This window comes from Thunnus thynnus, chromosome 16 (assembly GCF_963924715.1).
Source record: "Thunnus thynnus chromosome 16, fThuThy2.1, whole genome shotgun sequence".
NCBI classification, from domain to species: Eukaryota; Metazoa; Chordata; class Actinopteri; order Scombriformes; family Scombridae; genus Thunnus; species Thunnus thynnus.
Window position 1 is genome coordinate 10,052,487 of NC_089532.1, and position 21,110 is coordinate 10,073,596.

General features: G+C 42.0%; 1 protein-coding gene across 1 annotated transcript in view; it reads right to left on the reverse strand.

Moving 5' to 3' along the window:
* The window catches only part of efna2a (ephrin-A2a), a 79,452-nt gene extending 60,393 nt beyond the window's left edge, over positions 1 to 19,059 (reverse strand). Inside the window, exon 1 of the mRNA XM_067614506.1 lies at positions 17,967 to 19,059. Coding sequence (XP_067470607.1) covers positions 17,967 to 18,109 — 143 coding nt within the window. The 5' untranslated portion in view covers positions 18,110 to 19,059. The remainder of the gene's footprint in view (positions 1 to 17,966) is intronic.
* Positions 19,060 to 21,110: the final 2,051 nt, after the last annotated feature.

Here is a 21,110-nt window from a genome sequence, read left to right on the forward strand (position 1 = left end):
TAGTAGGTACAAAAAATCACTGCTTCCTCCACACCTGGCTCATGTCAATAAAAAGTAACAGCAAATACAGTAACTTTCCATGTGTATGTTCTTCCCTCTCATCGCATCTGTCATCTGAAGCAACTTAAAACTCGCCCACGAGCGTGGCCTAAGGGTGCGCGCCCAGAAAGCAAGACCTACCTGGCAAGGATTTGATCTGCAACAGTTGCCCAGAGCTATTTGAATTAGATTATGCCAGAACTTTCCTGGTAGGCATATGAGTTCTTATTGTGCTCAGGATGCGAGATTTCAGACTTCTCCATGGGCAAATAATAGGGATGCAGACGGTGGCAGTTGGTGTCAAAGCCGAGAGACACAGCGAGACACAACAAGGCCGTCGACAAACAGGAGGCTACGTTTGAGAAAAAAGGAGATGATCTGCTGAGAGTGAAACCACCTTCCTCATTACTGACTCAGAGTTGTCTGCTAAGTAGCTCCACAGATGCTTTAGTAAGAGTGTATTTAGGGCTCGGCGACAAAGGGGGCTTCTAAATAAGAGACCTGTAACTGACACTCAAGGCCTATTTGTTTCCTCCTCACAGGTATGAGGTGAACAGCAGTGTCTTTGGATTTATAATCCTGTCACGGTAAAAAAAAAAAAAACCCTTGCACTTTTTCTAAAAAAATAAAATTGACAATGTGTCTGGTGCTGAAATAAAATGTTTTTTTCTTTTATTTATGTGGTATATAAACTATCCTTGTCAGCAGTCCAAAAACTGTGCAAAAGTGCAGTGCAATAGGAAAACAATAATAAAAGAGTATAATTTGCCTTTTCACTGCTGACACATTAAATTAATTTACACATGAGGATAAATGCAAATCCATTGCTACCTGATTACCCAAGGACCATTTTATCGCCAGGTGTTAATGGGTCATACAGGCGATCAGAGCCTCTCATGCCGCCCACCGTTGACCAATCAAGTAACCTATCAAGTGAGTTTCACCCAGTGGAGTGAAACATGATGAAAATCACAGCTTAGCTCTAAAATTGATATTTTTCTGTGCTCCAGGTCATTAGCGTTACAGCGAAATAATTGAAATAATTACAACAGAACAAAAGTTTCTGCAGAGAAAAGGAAAATAAGTGCTATAACCTTAGAGGCAGTTAAACATAGAACAGGCAGTCAGACTGAGGAGTTTCATGTATAACACTGTTGATGTTGCTCATTTTTCAAATCTTTCGAAGTAGTAGATATCTGTCTGGACAAGCAAACTATTCAGGCATGGTTACTGTATGTGTACCCATTACAAAGCTGATTGCTGAAGCCAATACTGACAATGTACTGGCTTTAAAACTCTGACTGTATTGAAGGGATTTGGAAAACCCTTAAAACAGTTCTCAGTACTAGAGATGTCAAACAGTTAATCGTTAGTTGGTTAACCACTGAGAATATTTTTGACCAGTTACGCATGTCGGTTTATAGGCTAATTTGCATACACACTCCGCTAACGGCTAGTCAGTTACGTGCTCACAACATCAGATACTCTTTTTGAATGGGTAAAGTACTAATGTAAGACCAACTTCTAGTGTTGCATTATGGGTTGTTTGTAGCATTAATGTTGCTAGGCTGGCGAGCGTCTTAAAGTATGTTTATAGTGAGTGTGTTAGAGACAGTCGGCACTAGAAGTGTTTCGTTAGTGCAGTTGAACTTGCAAGAGTGTCTGAAGGCTCATGTTACGTGTTTTTCTGTCATGGTGGAATTAAACTCATGACGAGTGAAAACGAGTCCAAAGCGACATCTGTACTGTAGAAACAGAATATGTTAAGCTGCCAGATACCACTGTCACAGATGATAAGGAGCTCAAAAAGACAACAGGCAGTCTTATGAATGCTAACTGCCGGGGAAAATATTTCTGGTAGGAGAGAGTGTGAGAATGTAACCATACTATGATGTTATAAGTGATATTCAGCTGTTGGAAAGGGGGGGGGGTGTTATGGTATCGAGAGCTACAATGACTTAACGCAATGAAAAACACTTTGAGGAGAAGAAGGATGAGCTAAAAGTCAAGCTAACGTTAGCTCTGACCACAGACTGCTGGACAGCTTCCGCAATGAAAGCTACATCACAACTTTTCTTAAAAATGAACCGGTTAGTTATCGGTTAATGGGTGTCAGTCTGTCGAAAGCAAAATTAACTGAAATTGACATCAGTACGAATATATATTGCACACAGAACATTATATTTTCAGTTGCTATTTGCTTTCTCTTATGTGATGAACTTGATTATTATTGTTTAGATTATCATTCCTTTAAGAATATTACAAGGATGTTAGGTATCAAAATGTAATTTATTCCTGCACAACTGACAAGACTGTCTCATATATTTGGTCTTTGTAGTTGATATTTTACATATATTCTCATAAATATGATGGTAATATAATCCAATTGTGACTTAGTTACAAGTCACAAAAATTCAGAGGTGCACAACCAAGCGCTGCGACAACTTTCGGAGCCTTCGCGCCTTCGTGACTGGGACACTGCATTAAGCATAATAAGCTCCTGGCTTTGAAAACTCCCACCAGTCACCTGCAGTATGTGTGACATGTTAGGCACTACACCCATGTTTTTCTACATTCTGGGAGGCCCTTTGGCTCTACCAGGACAGGTGTTTTGCCTTTGTAGGTCCTGGTGGGCAGAATTAGTGCAACCGAGTGCACAGATTGAGTCACAGATGCATTTAGGATTTGCCAGCCCTAGATTTCACTCTCTCTCTCTCTCTCTCTCTCTCTGCCTGTGTGTCACTTTATTTCCACATCATTTAACACTTATTCAAGACAACATTATTCACACCTCCACCCACAGTTGACTAAACCGACTGACCATTACACAGCTACATTGAGTGTGTTCTGTTAGCATTTTTGTAAATAAACCTCTTTGTTTGATGTCCTTTATAAATGTTCTTGTCAAATATTGGAGACTCATCTGAAATATGAACCCGGGACCTCTCACGCCCCTAAACACTATTGTTTAGTTCAGTGGATGAATAAAAAGGGTCAGCACTTTGATTTTGCCTACACAGAGCTGTTGACGTGTTGATGCGAGGTTGAAGTGTCTTTTGTAACATCAGAGAGCATTCTAAATGATCTTTTTAAACAGAATCATTACTGATTTACCATCAGCTCCGGGCTGAGTTATCACATAGCGCCATGCCCATGAGCATGTTCAGTGTGTCCGTTTCTCATCACACACACACACACACACACACAGTTCGCTCTTGATCACAAACTCAAAAGCACATACATATACAGTCCACATACATGTATTACCCACACAAGTCTTCACCCGTGTCTAATCTACTCCCCACAGACTTCCCACCTTACTGATCAATAATTCATCAATCTAATCTTCAATAATGTTCTTAATCAAACTTTCATGTGACAGGATGACTGTGTTAGAGTGATTTTAATGGAGAAAAATTAAAGTAGTCTTAGAGGAAGAGCCACAGTATGCACATAATGTAACATGCATGAGGAGGCGACCTATAGGAGGTTGAAGGGCAAGCATATATAACCGGATGAGTCAAAGGTTGGTTTTTCTGTGCGGAGCTGTTAGAGATATGCAAGCAGACAACAGAGAGAGAATCTAACTATTCTGTGACTTCTCTCTCCGCTAATGGCTTTAATGAGCTCTCTGGAGTCGCGGCTCTTTAAGACGCAGAAATGCGGAGGAGATCCACAATGAGGGCAAACGGAGAGAATGAAGACATGAAATGAAGTAGATGTAGAGAGCGATTAATGGCGAACAACTTAATAGAGGTGAAAAGAGTGGCAGGGGAGTGATAATAGAGGAAGTAGCGGCACATACACAAGCTCACACCGGCTCAACCACACACACACACACACACACACACAGTTGGACAAATAATACACACACACACACAGGGTCATTCATCAACATTATTCACCGATTTGGGAGCCGCGAGGAAGCCGCAGTTTACAGCAGTCGACACCGCAGACACTGTGCTTCTTTTGTTTGGGGGTTGACCCATTTTAGATAAACAAAACATCAATAACGCTTTTCTCAGCAAACACGCAGTCACGAGCGCGCGCACGCACACACACACACACAAATGCGCACGCGTAGGGGCGCGTCTCCCAACTCTTCTGCAAACGGAAGTCAGCGAGGGTGTTTGAAGTGTGTTTGATCAAACAGAGAGTATGCAGCACCACTAGTGGATGCCACAGCCTATACTCCTCACTGCACCCAGAGACAGCAATACACGCCTCCTGTCAATTTTCTCTGTTTCTCTCCGTCTCTCACACTCTTCCCTCCATCCTCGTCTCACTATTTCTCTCTTTTACCTCCATCTCTTCCGAAAGTCCTGTGTCATATCATCCCTTTTTTTTTTCTCCTTTTCACATTTTTGGATTGGTCTAAAACATTTTTTTTTTACTCATTTTGTTCACAAATCACATAGTAATTGCTTTGGATGCTAATCTCAAAGATATATGGTTGACAGCTTTTTTAAAAATTTTATTTGGACCAATTCTTTTCCCCTCCTATTTCGTAACACATCCTTATCTCAAAAACAAAAAAACCCAAACCAAAACAAAAAAATGTGGAAGCTCCCCAGAGCCATATTCCTTGTTAGGCAAATATAATTCACCACTATGCATAAACTAAAAATATATCCATTACTATCTCTTCCTTCCTTCCCCCCCGTGTGTCTGGCTTCACCTCAGGCTTTGGATGATTGGTGCCACTGTGAGCTTCTCATCACCCACATGTGTTTATACATCCACAGTGGGAAATAAGAAATGCAGACAGTCGAAGTTTCTGCAGCGGCTCTGTTTGTTCAGAAGCTGATACCTCCTGTAAGGAAGCGCGCTCTTCTAGTGCAACAGCTATGAAGAATGTCAACACAAAAGCCCGGTGAAGAACAGAGCCCTCCTGCAGCCCCTTCAGTAATCAGGGATGAGAGGAGGTGGGAGAGGAGGAGGGAGCAAAAAAAAAAGGGGGGAAGCTGAGAAAAGAGGAGCCCAGCAGTCGCCTCGGAACTACACAAGAGGCGAGGAAAATTTGCCAGCCTTTGATTGGGCTCTTCACAAACCGGTGTAAAGATCTTTTTTTTTTTTTTTTTTTTTCCTCTGAAGCCAACACACTTACACACTCCTGAACCACACCTAAACACCCACATAAAACAGGCAAAGAAAGGTGCACACATATCCACACACACGTTATTGCAGGCAGGTGCTTGCAGTCACACACACATACATGCACCCAAAATATTAAAAACGATGGACACAAAGGAAGAAATGAACAAATCCAGTCTTTTGTGACACAACACCTCTCTGCAGCTGTGTGAGTGAGTTAGGGGTGACACCTCAAAGAATGGAGCAATCAGCGGAGAATCTCCTCACTTTCTATTTCCATTCGAAGAAAAGACAGAGCTGCCAAAAAAAAAATCTAATAATGTTCTCACATCTCCTCTCTCCTTCTTTATTTTCTATAGAAAGGAAACAGAAGGGAGAGATGAAGAATCTTAATGGAGTGCTCTGATTCTCAAAAACCTCCTTGATAGAGAGAGAGAGAGAGGGGGGGGGGGAGTTACGGGGGAGTTGGTGGGTGGGCGTCTAAAAATTTTTGATAGAGAGGGTGACTCATCATGGTTTTTTCATCATTCTCTAATCATACTGTCTTTAACATCATCATCATACCACTGCAATCATAATCATAAAAATCATCTATATTAGCATCAGTGTCATTATTGTACCTGTCAACAACATCTTCATCATCATCATCAGTGTAATCATTTAGCAGCAACATATCACCACCACTATCATACCATGAAAATCAGTTTCCTTACTATTATTTCAAAAATATTGCCATCATCGTCACCGCCACCATCACACAATGATGATGAAGGTGATCGTTTCAACTTCACCCACCTCATCATACCTCTGTCATCATCGTTATCTTCATCATACCAGTGCGATCATGATGATAATCAGTTTATCCCTATGAGCCTCAACATCATCCTCATCGTTGCTGCTGTCAACACAGACATCATCGCCTCCAAAATTTCTTTTTATTTTCATCACTACCTTTCTCACTTTACCGTTCTTCCTCTTCCTCATCATCATCACTACACCAGTGATCATCAACGTAATTTCTATTAGCACCAATTTGTCATCATTTGTGTTACTATCAACATCATTATTGTCATCCCATAATAATCACATTCATCATTTTTGTCATTTTCACATTTCCTTCTCACCACCACCACCACCACCACCATCATCATCATCATCATCATCATCATCATCATCATCATCATCATCATCATCATGACATGGGAGTCAAATTTACAATTTTTTTTAAATCATTTTAATTTATACCCTCTGGTGCTATAGAACACCCCTTGTAAACAAAAAGACATATGCAATCAATATAATGAACAAAAAGCACTAAAACACCCCTTTTTGCACTAATATTGCTGATGATTTGTGATGCCTGTTATTTTTTTATCGTGCTCTATTTACTCTTTTTCTGTGTTTATTGTCTATATTCTCTTCCCTCATCCTCCCGATCACCACTGTGACTGTCATCATCATTACATCATCATCATTTCCATTAACATAATCAACATCAAATGAAAACATTAAACGTGTCTGTGATTGTCCCTATCACCATCACACTCACCACCCTCATTTTCCTCATCAAAATTATAATCACTATCGTTATGTTCCCCGCTGTTTTCATTATCCTTTCATCATCTTCATAAACATCATTAGCATTATCCAAGGAAGGTTGAATCGACTGGACTTGGTTGTAGATCTACAGCTGCCCTCCATTCAACCCTCCTTGGATAACCATGACTTGGATGACTGAGAATCTTCACAGAAGTCATTAGCATTATTGTCATGATCAACACTGATTTGAAATAAATGGCAAATAGATTTTTTTTTTTCTCCAGTTAGGTTGCTTTGGTTCAGTTTGAGAACGATAGATCAGCCTGTTGGAGAGAGCTGGTTTGTAAACTTAACTCCTCAAAGCAGTGATTCATCAAAGAAGCATTTTTAATTAATCTGGAGGGAGAAACGAACAGACAGACAGACAGACAGACAGACAAGAGTACAGTTCAGGTGCCTAGAGGCTCTGAAGACAGTTGCCCCTACATGAGTTCAAGATCATCTCCTCAGTCTGGTGCTTTAAAATGCAAATGGCCCAAAGCAACCTTTATAAAAGGTCTTTTGTCCCTGAGGCTGTCAGCATCCTCAAGACCAAATTAACTATTACAACTGCACTGTATTCAATGGATCTCTACCTGTTCTGAATCTGTAATGCTTTATTATGTGTGTAGTTTTTAATTTGTGTGTTTACTGTGTGTCTGAGCTGAGACTGAGGACAAATTTCCAGCCAGGACTGGACAATGATGACAGATTATATCATCAACACCTCTGCTGTCACCCTCGTCCATGTGTTCATCATCACTAGTGCCATCAGTATCGCCGTCATCATATCAGAATGATCAATATCATCACCTTCGTCATCATCGCCTCCTCTCGCCCTCTCTGTCTGGAGGCATATCAGATTAGTGGCCAGTTTTCTAATGTAAAGCCCTCAGAGTCTTGCTTAGAATTAGCTCAGGATTAGACTGGAGGTGAGGATTATTCTGTAGGTCAAAGGGAAAATTGCAGTTCAGACAAAATTACACATCCGCTCAACCAGAAGGTCGCATACAAATGGACACCTTGGAGAGTCATATAGGAATCAGAGGGATGAGTTTATTAGGCAGCCTCAGAACCAAGCAGAATTAAGTAGTGACAAAATGATGAGAGCACTGCAACATCTGTTGGTTCTGCCTTATTATGTCCCATTAGCATAGTGTAAAATGAGGGGTTTGTTTATAGTGCCCCCATTCTGGATCAAACCAAGGTAGCGGGGCGTCCATAGCTGGCTTGGAATTAGATGATTTCTCCCTGCCTTGTCCGATGGATTACAATGCAAATGATTCACTCGCTCTTTCTTTTGTTTGACTCTCCACTCCTACTGTTTGAAAATCTACTGGGGATTTTTTTTGGATGAAGATGAAAAACCGGTTTTCATTATTGCACCAGCACACGCGCGCGTTCTGTGAGTGTACGCGTAACACATGCATACAAATTCGAGCCACGAATCTCGTGTCGCTATTGTGCAGTCTGACAAGGAGAAAATAACCCTGTTGTTCATAAATACATGACCCAAACATTTTTTTAGCACAAACTTGGTTGCCAAATTGTTTTGTAAAAAAAAAAAAGGTGATTATCAGTGTGAAAGTTACCGGGGTCACTGAGTTCGGTCTTACCTTGGATGATGCCAAGTGGAAAACAGGGAGGGGCAGCATTCGCATGACTAAAATCCAGCCTTCACCTCATCCTCCTCATCTTTAAAGCACATCTTCTCTTCCTCCATTTTAAATGCCAACTTTCTCATTCTAAAAGCTGTGTGCGTCAGAGGGCATCTTTAACACCAGGCGAGGCTCCATGCTGAAAACCAGTGTTTCCCCCTGTAAAACCAGCCCCCCGACATTCACCTGCTGGGACTATCCGACCATGTGCTTATAGCTGCTTTCTCTCCAACTACACTGCTGTATGTCTGCCTAAATCATACCTCCAGAAGTAATGTTCCTCTTCCTCCATCTTTCTCATCACCCTCAATTTCTACCACTTTTCCTCTCTTTTTCCACCTAATTTCTCTTTCCTCTGCATCTCTCCACCTTTGCTTTGATTCTTCTTCCTACTTCACAAACTCTCTCTACACTCATCTTGTTTCTTCTCTGAAAGGAACATTTTGAAAAATTCAAGTGGTTTTTCTCTTTGTTATATACACTCAACTTTTTGTCCTTCTTCATATTCATGCTCTGAGTGTCCCTAATCCTTCAAGTAGATCTCTCTATTTCCCTTTCACGTTTTTTGTCTCTCAGGGCCAGTCTGAGGCATAGCCAGACACAGTTGCACAGTATGTATTATTATCAGTCTCCAGCTGGTCTATATGAAGAGTGAGCGGCCGAGGTCCCATCAGAGGATCATGCAGACAGAACTGAAACGGTCCGATTCTTTCGCTCGGCTAACACAATCAGCACAACCAGCCAGGACCTGAGGAAAAGTATTAGAGGGGAGCAGAAACACGGATGGAACAGGAATGACAATGCACATTGTTCACTATGTATTGGGTGCAGTCTGGCATCTTTCATATTCTAGGCTTGTATCTCCCTATTTTGTCCTCTCTTATTCATGCTTTCATTCTTTCATCCTGTCTGTTGGCCTCTCCGTCTCTTCTTAAAACCCCCTGGCTCACTGACTCTCTCTATCTCCTGGCTCGAACTGTTTCTCTCTCTGTCTTCATTAAAAACAACAACTCCTGGGATCTCCCCAGGTTGTTTCGGAGTGCTTACATCATCATTGCCATCACTGCCATAGTCATTATCATCAACAAACCTCATTAGTGGAAGGTAGCAACAGAAGCAGCAGTGCTGCAGCGTAATATCTTTACTCGCTCTTTCAACCTGCTCCTCTGCATGAACAATCAAACGTGGGGGGAAGATAAGTCAACATTTCATATTGCATTAGAAATACACAGCCATGCTGCTGACATACTAAACAAATCATTACGCTCCTATGGGCAGATCAAATGATGGTGATATTTTGCAGCATGCATAGACACTCTGGGGCAGGATTGAAAATCTGAAAAAGGGCACCTTTTTGTGAAAAATGCATGGGAGAGGTTGGTTTCATGTGCTCTGGGGGAAGTTTTTTTGGGGGGGTGGGGGGGGAGGGGTGTTACCATGAAAAATAAATCATTTCTAAGACAAGGATTATGATTCTAAGCCACTACCTTCATACCTTCATAACAGGCAGAGTAAAATCTTTAATCCTAAAGTGAAGGGAAGATATTGTTGCAACAGTAAAATGAAATCCTGTGGCTGGAGATTTTTCTGACATTGATTTTCTGTTCTAATTGTTAGACGCACTGACAGTAGACGGTGTGACACATGACTGGCAGTGCAAATTAGTGCAGGAGCCCTGGGTTGCTATCAGCTTGTCAAGAAGAGGTGCTCAATGGAAGATCAAGTGTCGTACATGGTAGAAATAGAAGAGAAAAAAAAATCCAAAAGTTACAAATAAAATACATATATTACCAGTTTACTGGGCATGATTTTCCTCTATATATGCCATATACAATGAATCTTTTTTAAATGTGCTTTTAAAAATACAAACTCTGTTTTTAAAATACAACCAAGAAACCATGAATAAGAAGACGTGGCTGTGACAACATTTGAATGTTTATGATTGACAGTTTCTTGGTAGAGGCTCCCTAACTTCCTGTGAGCGTCAGTCCATTAATGTTCATTAGCAAACTACCATTTAGTTGAGTTTATTTTAGGGTGGTTGATAATACAAAGCAATATTTATTTCTCAGCTAGTTTGTCAAGGGTAACACGGAGTCTAAAACTAATTATTATTTTTATGATTAATTAATCAGTTGTTTACTTTTTCCATTACTTAAGTAATTGTTTGGTCTACAAAATGACAGAAAATAGTAATAAAATGCACATCACTCTTACTGAGAACCCAAGCTGATGACTTAAAATACGGCTTTTCAAAGCAAACATTTTGGCTTGTCACAGCAGGAGAAGCACAGGTGTAATTAATCACATTAACGATGCTGTGCCTGCAAGTCAGCATGCACAGTGAGCCTGGCTCTAGAACACCTAAATGTAATTAAGACATCATTAATATTAATAGCTACACCTTTGTTTGACAAGTCAAAATGTCTGCTGTTAAAAACAGTCTAGCTATTTTCAATTTACAATGATTTAAAATATAGAGAAACATCAAATCCTCACATTTTTGAGAAGCCGGAGCTGATCAATGTTTGACATTTTTGCTCGATAAAGGACTCCAACATTAATTATCAAAACTGTCATTTAACTAACTAATTGCTCCAGCATTCAAGTCTAGAACTTCTTTCCATTGTGGCCCTTGAAGCTACATAATCCAATTGAAATTAAATTTCAAGCAGAGCAGATGGTCACACTGAGCCTGATAGCATCCTGCTACACAAAACGAGACCCACGTTAGCTTTCCTGCAAACGTCTCCTCATCTAACTTACAAACATGAACACACGTCTTGTCCTGCACCTTAGCTTGTTGAAAGAACCACCAAAGAAACACCTAGAAAAGTGCACCTCTAATGTCAATTAGCAGGCTAGGTAGCTAATTGCCTGCTCAGCCACAGCACATTAAACAGCATGTTAACATACCTGAAAATGCTACCTTAGACCTGTTACATGCTGGTTTGCTCTTCAAAATCCATCCATGACTTCTAGCTGCAGTTTGCTTACTTGTCTCTGTCCTGTAAGGTGTAACCATAGACTGTATAAAAATCATGGACTTAGCCACCATGACATCACCCATTGGCTTGTGGACTCCCGTTTTAAAGCCTCAAGTTTGGCATTTTGACTGTGAACATCTTTTGGAGCCAGAAGCGATGAGAAGTGACCATATTTGGATGAGAGCATGGGGCTGTGGTACACCCTTCTTTATCGATTATTTTACTCTAAATGGGGCCATTATGTACTAAATGAACATCATGCTGTATTGAAGAAGACTTGATACTAGCGATTGAGACCATAAACTCATTAGGAAAGTGTTTACTGAGGTAATAAATCCGTTGAATCCACTTTTCAAACCCAGAGCTACCTGCTTGACAGTAACACCCATAACCTGCCAGCTACTGTCAATCAAACAAATCTCTGACATGTCCACCAACCAGCTGAGACAAAAAGGAGCATTTCTGATATTTTTCCAAAGACATTTTTCCTTCATTCGATAAAACACAAAACTATTAACAATACATTTAAAAAAACCTGTTCACATTATTCTTGAGACTTTGCAAAAGGTACCAGTATTAATGCTTTTTTGGGTGACTTCTTCAATCTGAGTCAGGAGGTAGTGAGTGTTTAATCATACATGGCACAATTTTGATGTGTCTTAGCCCTTCTTTAGAAAATCCATACAATTACACTGTATGTTTCCTCTCTCTCTCTCAGCTGAGATAGTTGAAACACAGAATTATGTTTTCTTTATTGAACAAACACAAAATAAGGTTTTGTCGAACAAGTCTTTGACTTTCATACCAAAACTACCTGAAATGACTAGTTTACTTTATATCAGCTGCAAAACTCTTTCGCCTTAATTCCCCTGAATATTTAGATGACCTCCTCCTGCCAATCACCGTACTAAATCTGCTGATGACTAAGATCAGCTACACTAGATCTTGTTATGTAACTGTGTCTCCTGCTGACAAGGGAGAAATAATTTGCGAGGTAGGAGCCCTGACTTTAATTACTTGAAGTATCACTTTTAGCTTGATGTGAGGGGCTCTGGATTCCACAGATAACTCGAGGCTCCCTACATGAACCATAGCAGCGCTGACATCTGAAACAAATACATACATGATCCAATCATGTAGGTCATAGCAAAGATATGTAACCTGATGTAGTGCAGCTTTGTGTGTATGTATAGAAAGAAATGTTGCCCGAGGCAGTGTGGACAGTGTAGGGTCCTGTGCAAGAAAAAACATTCTAACCATATCCCAACGGGACAAGAGAGGGGGGGGAGGGAGGGTGTGCGAGGAGTCGTGATACAAGAGAGAGAGGAGATAAGAGAGAGTGGAAGATGAGAGCTTGATAGAAAGACACAAAGACAGAGAGACAGTGAGGAAGAAAGATGGAGAGAAGGAGAGGTAGAGTGGTGGAGTGGGTGGTGTTGGTGGTGGCGGCAGTGGGAAGATGGATTTAACCCAGGGCAGGTTTGAGTCTGACAAACTGTCAGTAACTGAGAGGGGGTGACTACAAGTCTACATGTAAATTGGATGCAAATCTATGTGTGTGTGTGTCTGTCTGTGTGTATGTGTGTGGTAGGGCTGAGGAAGTGCTAGTGACTACACATATCACTGGGCGCCACAGGGGACACAACGACAAGACAGTGTGTGGGTTTATGTGTGGCGTGCTGATTGTGTGTACGGACAGCGTGTCTGTTACGTGTGCGTGTGGATGCTTGTGTGTGGTGCGTGCAATATGAAACTTTCTGCGCGCACTAGTATATGTATGTGTGAGTGTGTGGGTGCTCTGCGCATAAGACACTTCTTCCTCAAAGACTGTGTGGGTGCAAGTGTGTTTGGATGTGTGTCTCCAAGGAGATAGATTCTGTCCCATAGAATGAGTGTGTCGTCAACCATCAGTGCTTCTCACTGACACGGAGTTCCTCAAAGACACAGAGATGAAGAGAGAGGAGGAACAAAGAAGAAAAGGAAAAGAAAGTCTTTTGAAGGATAAACCATGGGATTAGATAAGGTGCTCCTTCTGGACCATTGAGCCAGTGTATGTGTGTGTGTGTGTGTGTGTGTGTAGGAGAGCCCATTGCTCTGAGCACATTAGCTGCTCGGGGTGAACAAAGCCCCCTCACCTGCAAGCTTTATAATATGGGCCTGGGAGCCAGAAGGGGGCTCAGTGTGTGTGTGTGTGCATGTGTTTTTGTGATGTGTGTGTGTGTGTGTGTGCAATGACAGGCCAGTAAATAGAAAAATGGAGGCTGCCTAACCTTGTATTCAATGGACAGCCATTCTGGTTGTAGTTGATTGTGTGTGTACATGTGTGTGAGTTTGTGACCTAAATATAGCTGCCGCTGGTGTAGACGTGCATACGTGTACGCATGTGTGTGTTCCTCCTATGTGACATAAATCCCTTTATGTGGGTCTGGCAGATTTCCAGATCCTGTCCTAATGTTGCAGTATTGTTGTGATAATGTGCATTATGGTACTTTGTTACTGTGCAGCATCACATATCTCATCACAACAGGAGGATGGACAACACTCCAAGAGTGTGTGAGTGCCGCTCCCCCGCCGTGACCAAAAGTGGCTGGAGCTGTTTGAATTGGATTATCTGATACATTTTCTATTATCCAGCAAGACCTTGAAAGAAATAGGCCTGCTGAGAGCCAGAGACCTTGATATAAAGGGTTGGGCCAATTTGTACTATGCTTCCTCTCCTAAATAGGAGCGTTTGTTTAACTCATTTTATTTACTTATGCGGGTTAGTCTCACTGAGATCAAGGAGCTCCTAAACAGACCTGGCCAACATATTGGCAGCACAATTCATTAGCGGGTAAAAAAAAACAAACAAACAATTAAAACGTGTCAGTGTGGAGGGTGATGAATCCCAGAAAAGCAGACGAGAGAAAAATAGAGCAAGCAAGAATGTGGTAGACAGGGAGGAAGTAGACAAACATTAATGGAAGCAATTGAAACATCATCAGTATTGGGAAATATGGGGCAACAGTGTCCATAGCAACAGAAAAAAAAACACAGATAGTTTCAGTTTTATGTGATTTTGAGATATCTGCTTTTGAACCTTCTACCACCCCGCCAATAAAACGGGGCTAAATAGAATTTCATTTCAGCTGCTCAAAACATTGGAAAATTAAATTTGGAAAAAAAAAGTGTACATGGGGACAACTTATTTGAAGTAACTGGGGCATCACTGTTGGAAAGACAAGTTGCTATGGGAACTTTTTAATGTAATTTTTTCAATGCATTGAGCACTGCGCCACCATTATATTCAAAATCTCAGCACATAACATCTAAACTATCTTCATGACTATATGTGTCTAGAGCCATGTAGAAAAATATTTGTTTTGTAACTGAGATGAACCCTTTAAAAAAACTCTACTGGTGAGAGGGTGCGTGTATGATACCTGACAGCAAGTATGACACATCTTTATAAAGCTATTATGCCGGCTTTAAGGCAAATTAAAGTCACAGAGGTCACTCTTCACATCCTAAAGTTTAGGGTTACAATTTGTAAAATGGATCCAATGATAAATTGAGTCCATTGTTAAATGATAAGATACCAAAAGGTGCTTCATGCTTTAGCTAAAGAAAAAGTCATAACAAAAGTAAGGACAGTAGTGTTGGCTACATCAGCCACATTTTTTGGCAGTATTTCAGAAAAGTTCTCCACTATGTTATGACTTGTCACTTCATGCACTTTCCTACATCCCCTTCTTTGGAAAAAGAAAATGTATGCTAGTTCTAAAAAAAAAAAAAAAAAAAAACCAGTGTGATTATCAATTCAACAAATTCAAAGTCACTACTTGTGACCTTGTAGAGAAAACCCTTCTTATGTTGTTTTGGTGGGAGCAAACTTTTGATGAACACGAGAGTCAACACATCCTGATAGCTCGATACAAGCTGTGTGGTCGGTGTTGTGTGATCAATTAAGACGCACAGCTGTTCGTTTTACCAGCTGTTTGTACCATTTCCGTGCCTCAGACAATAGCTGCTGTTTGGACATGATACGTTATTCCTGCATTTAGTGTCTGAGCCACTCATCAGTTCTCGGTGACTAAATCACCATCCAGTGTATTAACAGTTGAGAATTGAGATATTTTAGAAATATTTGTGCAGGAATTATACTTCATCTGTCAGATACTACCCTACATTAAATGTGTCATGGAGGACATGAGACTGCACAGAAAAGAGAAGTAAGAAAGTTAAATTTACATTCTACCTTTTTTTTCTTCCTTTTTCTAAATTTCACCTGGGGAATACTAGCTAACACCACTCAACATACCATAGTTCGACTTCATGCTAAGTTAATTATGGCTTAATTATGGTATTTGGATTGCGCTTATCTTAAACAGCGAGCTGGATGGAGACTCATATCTCACTTTCTCTCAGACATGTTGACATCTAGTTACACTGAGATGAATGTGACTGTTATAAACTGCTAAAAAAAATATGTAAACATGAAAATATTGTAATGTTGTAAACACAATAAATATATCTTGAATATGCCAACTCACTGCACGCATTAAATTGTTCTCACCAAAGATATTGCTGAGATCTGGGAAGCCAACGCCGTCTCTACGAGTCAGACGGGGCAGGAAACGAGCAGTTAGACGATCAGACAGGTTATAAACAATCTAAAATGTTCAGACAGATTATCTAAACCATTTAATTAGGAGGTTAAACCACAAGTGAGTGCACAAAATGTCAGATATAATCTCTCGCTGCGAAGCAAAACTGTGTGCACAACTACACCGAGCATGGTAGTCTATACACCGTGATGTATGTTTACGACGGACAATTTGGGTAATAATACCTGTCAAAATGTCTGATTGCTTGTGTTTCTTGCCTCATTGCACTTCTTTTTAGAGATGCATTCTCAGATCTCAGCCACCACTGACATGGTGAATACAGTCTTATTATGCCCAACAGGAATGAAAGCCAAAGCTAGAAAAATAAGACCCAAGTTGTAATAAACTGGAATCATCCTTTAAATATTTCACGAACCGCCTTGATTTTAGTGTCTGAGCTCTCGTCTCTTTGCCAGTGGCCTAGTGTCTCCGAAACTAGTCGTAATCCTCAAAGTTTAAAAAGAGAATTATCTTCATATTAAAGTTGAGGATTGAATGCTGTCAGTGGATGGTCCTCACAAGTACAGCGGGACTGAATTGTGTGTGTGTGCGGAAAAGGGCGCAGCATGAGCAATGACAGTGCCAGGGTCTAACAGGGGGAACCAACCTCGCCAGGGCTCCAGAGCCTAGATTCATTGCTTTAGTAGCAATGCATTTTTGATGTGCCCCCTTTTCTGCTTCAACTTCTCCGTACGACCCTGACGGAATAACAGCGCCCCCAGCAACCGTCCATACAGCTTAAATTTACCCTGTGACGTTTGCAGTGTGTAGGTGTTTGTGTGTGTGTGTGTGTTGAGGAAGAAGGAGCACAGAGAGACGAAAAGTAAAACAGAAAGAGAGAGAGAGAGAGAGAGAGGCGGCGAGAAAGGGAGAAAATGTTCCCCTTTGCCTGTTAAATATTTGAGAAGCCTTCTGTGGAAAAGTGATGCAGTCAGGGACAGGCCTGTTAGCTCAGCGTGTGTGTGTCTGTGTGTGTGTGTGTGTGTGTGTGGGGTTGGTTGATGCAGAGAGAGAGACAGTGCCGTTAGTTTGGACTAATTCAGCTGTGAGCAAGCGAGAGGGAGCACTTTCACTGTTTATTTATCTACCTGGGAGAGAGAGGGAGGCCAAAAGGAAGAGAGAGAGAGTGAGAGAGAGAGGGAGAAGAAGAGGAAGTGGTGAGAAAGAGAGAGAGGAGGAGGCTGGCCAGGTTGTCACAAACCATTAGACAGACGGACCCAGTGTGCTCTGCCCCATATCAATGAGAGAGGCCTGGCTTAAGACAAGTGTGTGTGTGTGCGTGTGTGTGTGTGTGTGTGTCTGTTAATGTGTGTGTACATGTGTGCAGCTTTGTGCACATGTGTGTTTGTTTATTTATGGATGTGGTTTTTGCACAAGTGCTTGCAATTGAGAGATAATTAATGTGCGCTTGTGTTTACTGGCACAAGTCGCTGAAAGTGGCAGAAAGAAAGGTAAAGGCTTTGAGAGAGTGAGTGTGTGTGTGTGAGAGAGAGAGGGGGTTGAGAGGGAGAGAGAGAGAGAGAGGGAGTAAATCTCTAGACATTGATGAGAGGAGAAGGCAGGATGCCCTCATTGTCTAAGACAAAAGGAGCTCCCTGTGCCACAGAACAAAATATTCAGTGTGCCTGCACATGCATACACACACACACACTTCCACTTGCCACCTATGTGTGTTTGTGTGTGTTCTTTCTCATTGTAAATAAAACATCAATATTAAAATATTTGGCCAACGCACTGCTGAAACAGGGACAGATGGGATAAAATGTTAAAAAAGACTGATGTGGTCAGACAGATGTGCCAGAAAAGAAGAAGTGTTCCTTTTAGATATCAAGGTTCAGCTGCATGCTGGGAATATTTATAATTATTTTAAGAGCCTTACACGTCAGGGAGGTAGACAACAAACAGTCTTTCAAACACACACACACATACACACACCTTTAGGAATAACTCCTACAAAAACTCACTTGGGGTTGGAGCTGTTCCAGTAGACAGCGTGTCTGTCAAATATGATCTTCTCCTCTGCCCACACGGACACCCAGGACAGTATGGTCAGCACCACCACCTCCATCACACACCTTTGCCCGAGCTGGTACAACATCATAGACATCCAGGGGGACTCTCTCTCTCTCTCTCTCTCTCTCTCTCTAAGTGGGATCAGGCTGTCACTGCGCTGCTGCTGCTGCTGCTGCTGCAGAAATCCTCTCTAGATCATTAATGTCCGTCTGCGCGTCTTTGGACAAATCGGATCGGCGGTTCATGGATCGTTAACTGGCTTGGTGCGAGTTCCGATAACCCAAAGGGTGTTTCAAGTCATACTGAATGGCTGAAATTCACTTTCAAACTTGGTCGGCCGCGGACAGAACAGCGGGATTCACATGATATTTACAAGCGCGTCGTCGGCGGGATGCTGCGAGTGCGTCTCCTCTGCAAGGTCCGAAACTTTTCTCCCATTACGCGCAGCCGGGGAGATAGATGCGCCAAACGGGATTAGATCCTCTCTTTCTCCCAAAAAAATAGTTATCTAGACTCCAGAATTCATCCGAGGTTTGTAATTTTATCAGCGATATCGTTGCGCAAAAGCAGACATGACATCGGCCGTCATATTTGTTTATCTGTGTTGGGCATTCAGCCTGGCGTATGCTTTGTTCCGCTGCTCTCACCACGAAAATCTATTCACAGGCTGACCAAAAGCCTAAAACTGCACACGCTTCACCTTTTTCTCTTAAAGCAGTTCAAGGAAATACATCCAAAAAAAAGACGAACGCGCTCCTCTCCCGTTATTTTCTGTTCAAACTTATCACACCATGAGAACTGCGAAACGAGAGCATCCTTTCTCACACAACCACGGGCTCTCGCAGCATCTCAACTTGGTGATCCCTCCGCTGTCACTGGCTCTAATCCAATGTGACTCCGGTCGCGGCGGTGCGCCTTCACTTCTGTGCGTCACGCTGACCGGCGCAGCCAGGGGAGCCGTTGATGATCACAGCTTTAATCCGAACATGCTCCCATGCAACCTCCACCTATGGCGGCAACAACAACACTCACCGGCACCCTGATTCGGTGTAAGTAAACCCCCCCTCCCCCCTCTTGGTCTCTCTCTCTTTCTTTCTTTCTTTCTGCGCGGGCGGGGTCTGTAGCCGTGCCGTGCCGCGCTCCCTCTGGGGACTCGGTGCTGGCTGACTCACTGCGCCCTGGCTATATGCTGCCCAGCCAGGGATGTATAGAGTAAACTGATAACGTTTGTTTTATTTTAGAAAGTTAACTTAGCCTCTTAATATAACAGAAGTCTATAAATATAAGTGCAAACAGATGAAATTAAGATAATACATCAATTTCCCAGGGAGAACTGGAAATTGTTACTCAAGTTGTCTCCATTTCCGATGGTTTACTTTTAATGCGTATTATTAATCATCGCTAAAACCATCTGTTTAACTGAAGGCGGTTTATTTTCATCGCAGCTGGGCATGTAAAGCACCCATAAAGTTCAGTGTGTTTGAAAGCCCAAGCCTGATGGATGGGCTCAGAGAGAGAGAAAGAGGGCGTCTGATGGATCGCTGGAACAGTGGAGTCATTTTCCATCAGTGTCCATTAGGCCCAAAGGGCACCGAGTCTGAAACCTGTGAGCCATAAACCTCCAGATAGCTGTCTGACAGAGCGATGCCACCCCTGCCTCTGTCCTAAGAGTGTGTGCGCGCAGACTACAACGCAAAAACATATCCATCTTAGGCATTTAGTCTCACTCCCAAAGGCTTGACATATAGTAACTGCATTGTTTCCACAAAATGCTCCATGATTCGTCTAACATGTGTCTATGTTCTTGTGCTGAATCCAGTCTGGATCAAGATGAACAAGATGAACATTTCAGGAAAAATGATCATTTGTATTCTTTAAAAGGGACATCTGCAGACTGTGACGCGTGTATTGACAGAAACAGAATTCACAGACTCAACAGAACAACACATAAAGGACTGTCTGCAGTGTACAAACTCTTCCACCCTGCTACAAAAGACAGTTTTCCTAAATCAAACCGACTGACGTGTCCCACCGTTCCCCCAATCCTAACAGGCCCCGTGTTATAATTATAACTGAACCTTTTCTGCAGCTCCATCTTTCACATCTTATTGTGCCTCTCGGTTGGATCCTCTATGCAAAGTGTCCTAGTTTTGCTTTGCCCTGCTCTGCCTGCAAAGTAATGCCTATAATTTGGGCTGCATGAATTCAGACAGGGAGAGGAACCGATGCACCCCCATAACCCAAATACAGCTGCATGTTGTCCGCCTCTGTGGATGAATTATTCAACATCTGTCTGAGGCGTGCATATGTAAACAGGTGGATAGTCTCCTGATGGCTTTTTTAAGGGGAGCCACTATAGACCAAAGACATCCTTCACCTCAGCATCAGGCTTTTCCCTTCCTCTGCTGTGTCACACTGCAAGTTAGTCTAAATCTCGTATAAGCTGTGCAGACTAAACAGTTTTTGGTGGATTCAGATAAGAAGGCATCTTAAGTGATCCTAAATCTAAATGAATGCGGGCCTCAGAGTCATTGTGTGGTTACACGCCTCCTTAAAAAGGCAGTTTAATCCTGGAATATATAGTTGGTTGGTCTGTGATTGCTCAAGAGAGACATAAATTATAGACATTATCTGCAGCTACAAAAGTTAAATAGAGAACATGTGTATTTTAAAGCTGTTGACTAACAAAGCAGCCATTCACACTGAGCCAACATCTGACGTTGAGCATCTTTCTCAAAGACTAACTGGCTGTTCCTGGGATTGAACATGTCACAAATTATAAACAGGACAGTCTCTCTAACCACTTGGCCATCCTGCTCCCCCCCCCCCACCCCACCCATTCACTCACCAGAGGGCTTGCATGTGTGTGTGGCCTTGGTGTTTGCTTGATTAGAGACCGCAGGACTAATGTAAATAAATGTTGCCAGATGTGGTGGGATCACTACCCCACATGGTTTCATTTAGTCCCGTCCACACAGCGCCAGGAACATCCCAAGGGCCTGAATTCGGCAAACAAATCGAGAGGAGGACGGAGTACGGTTACATGTATACCACACTGAAGTAGTTAAAAGTACAAGTGCAGTGACATTTTTTTG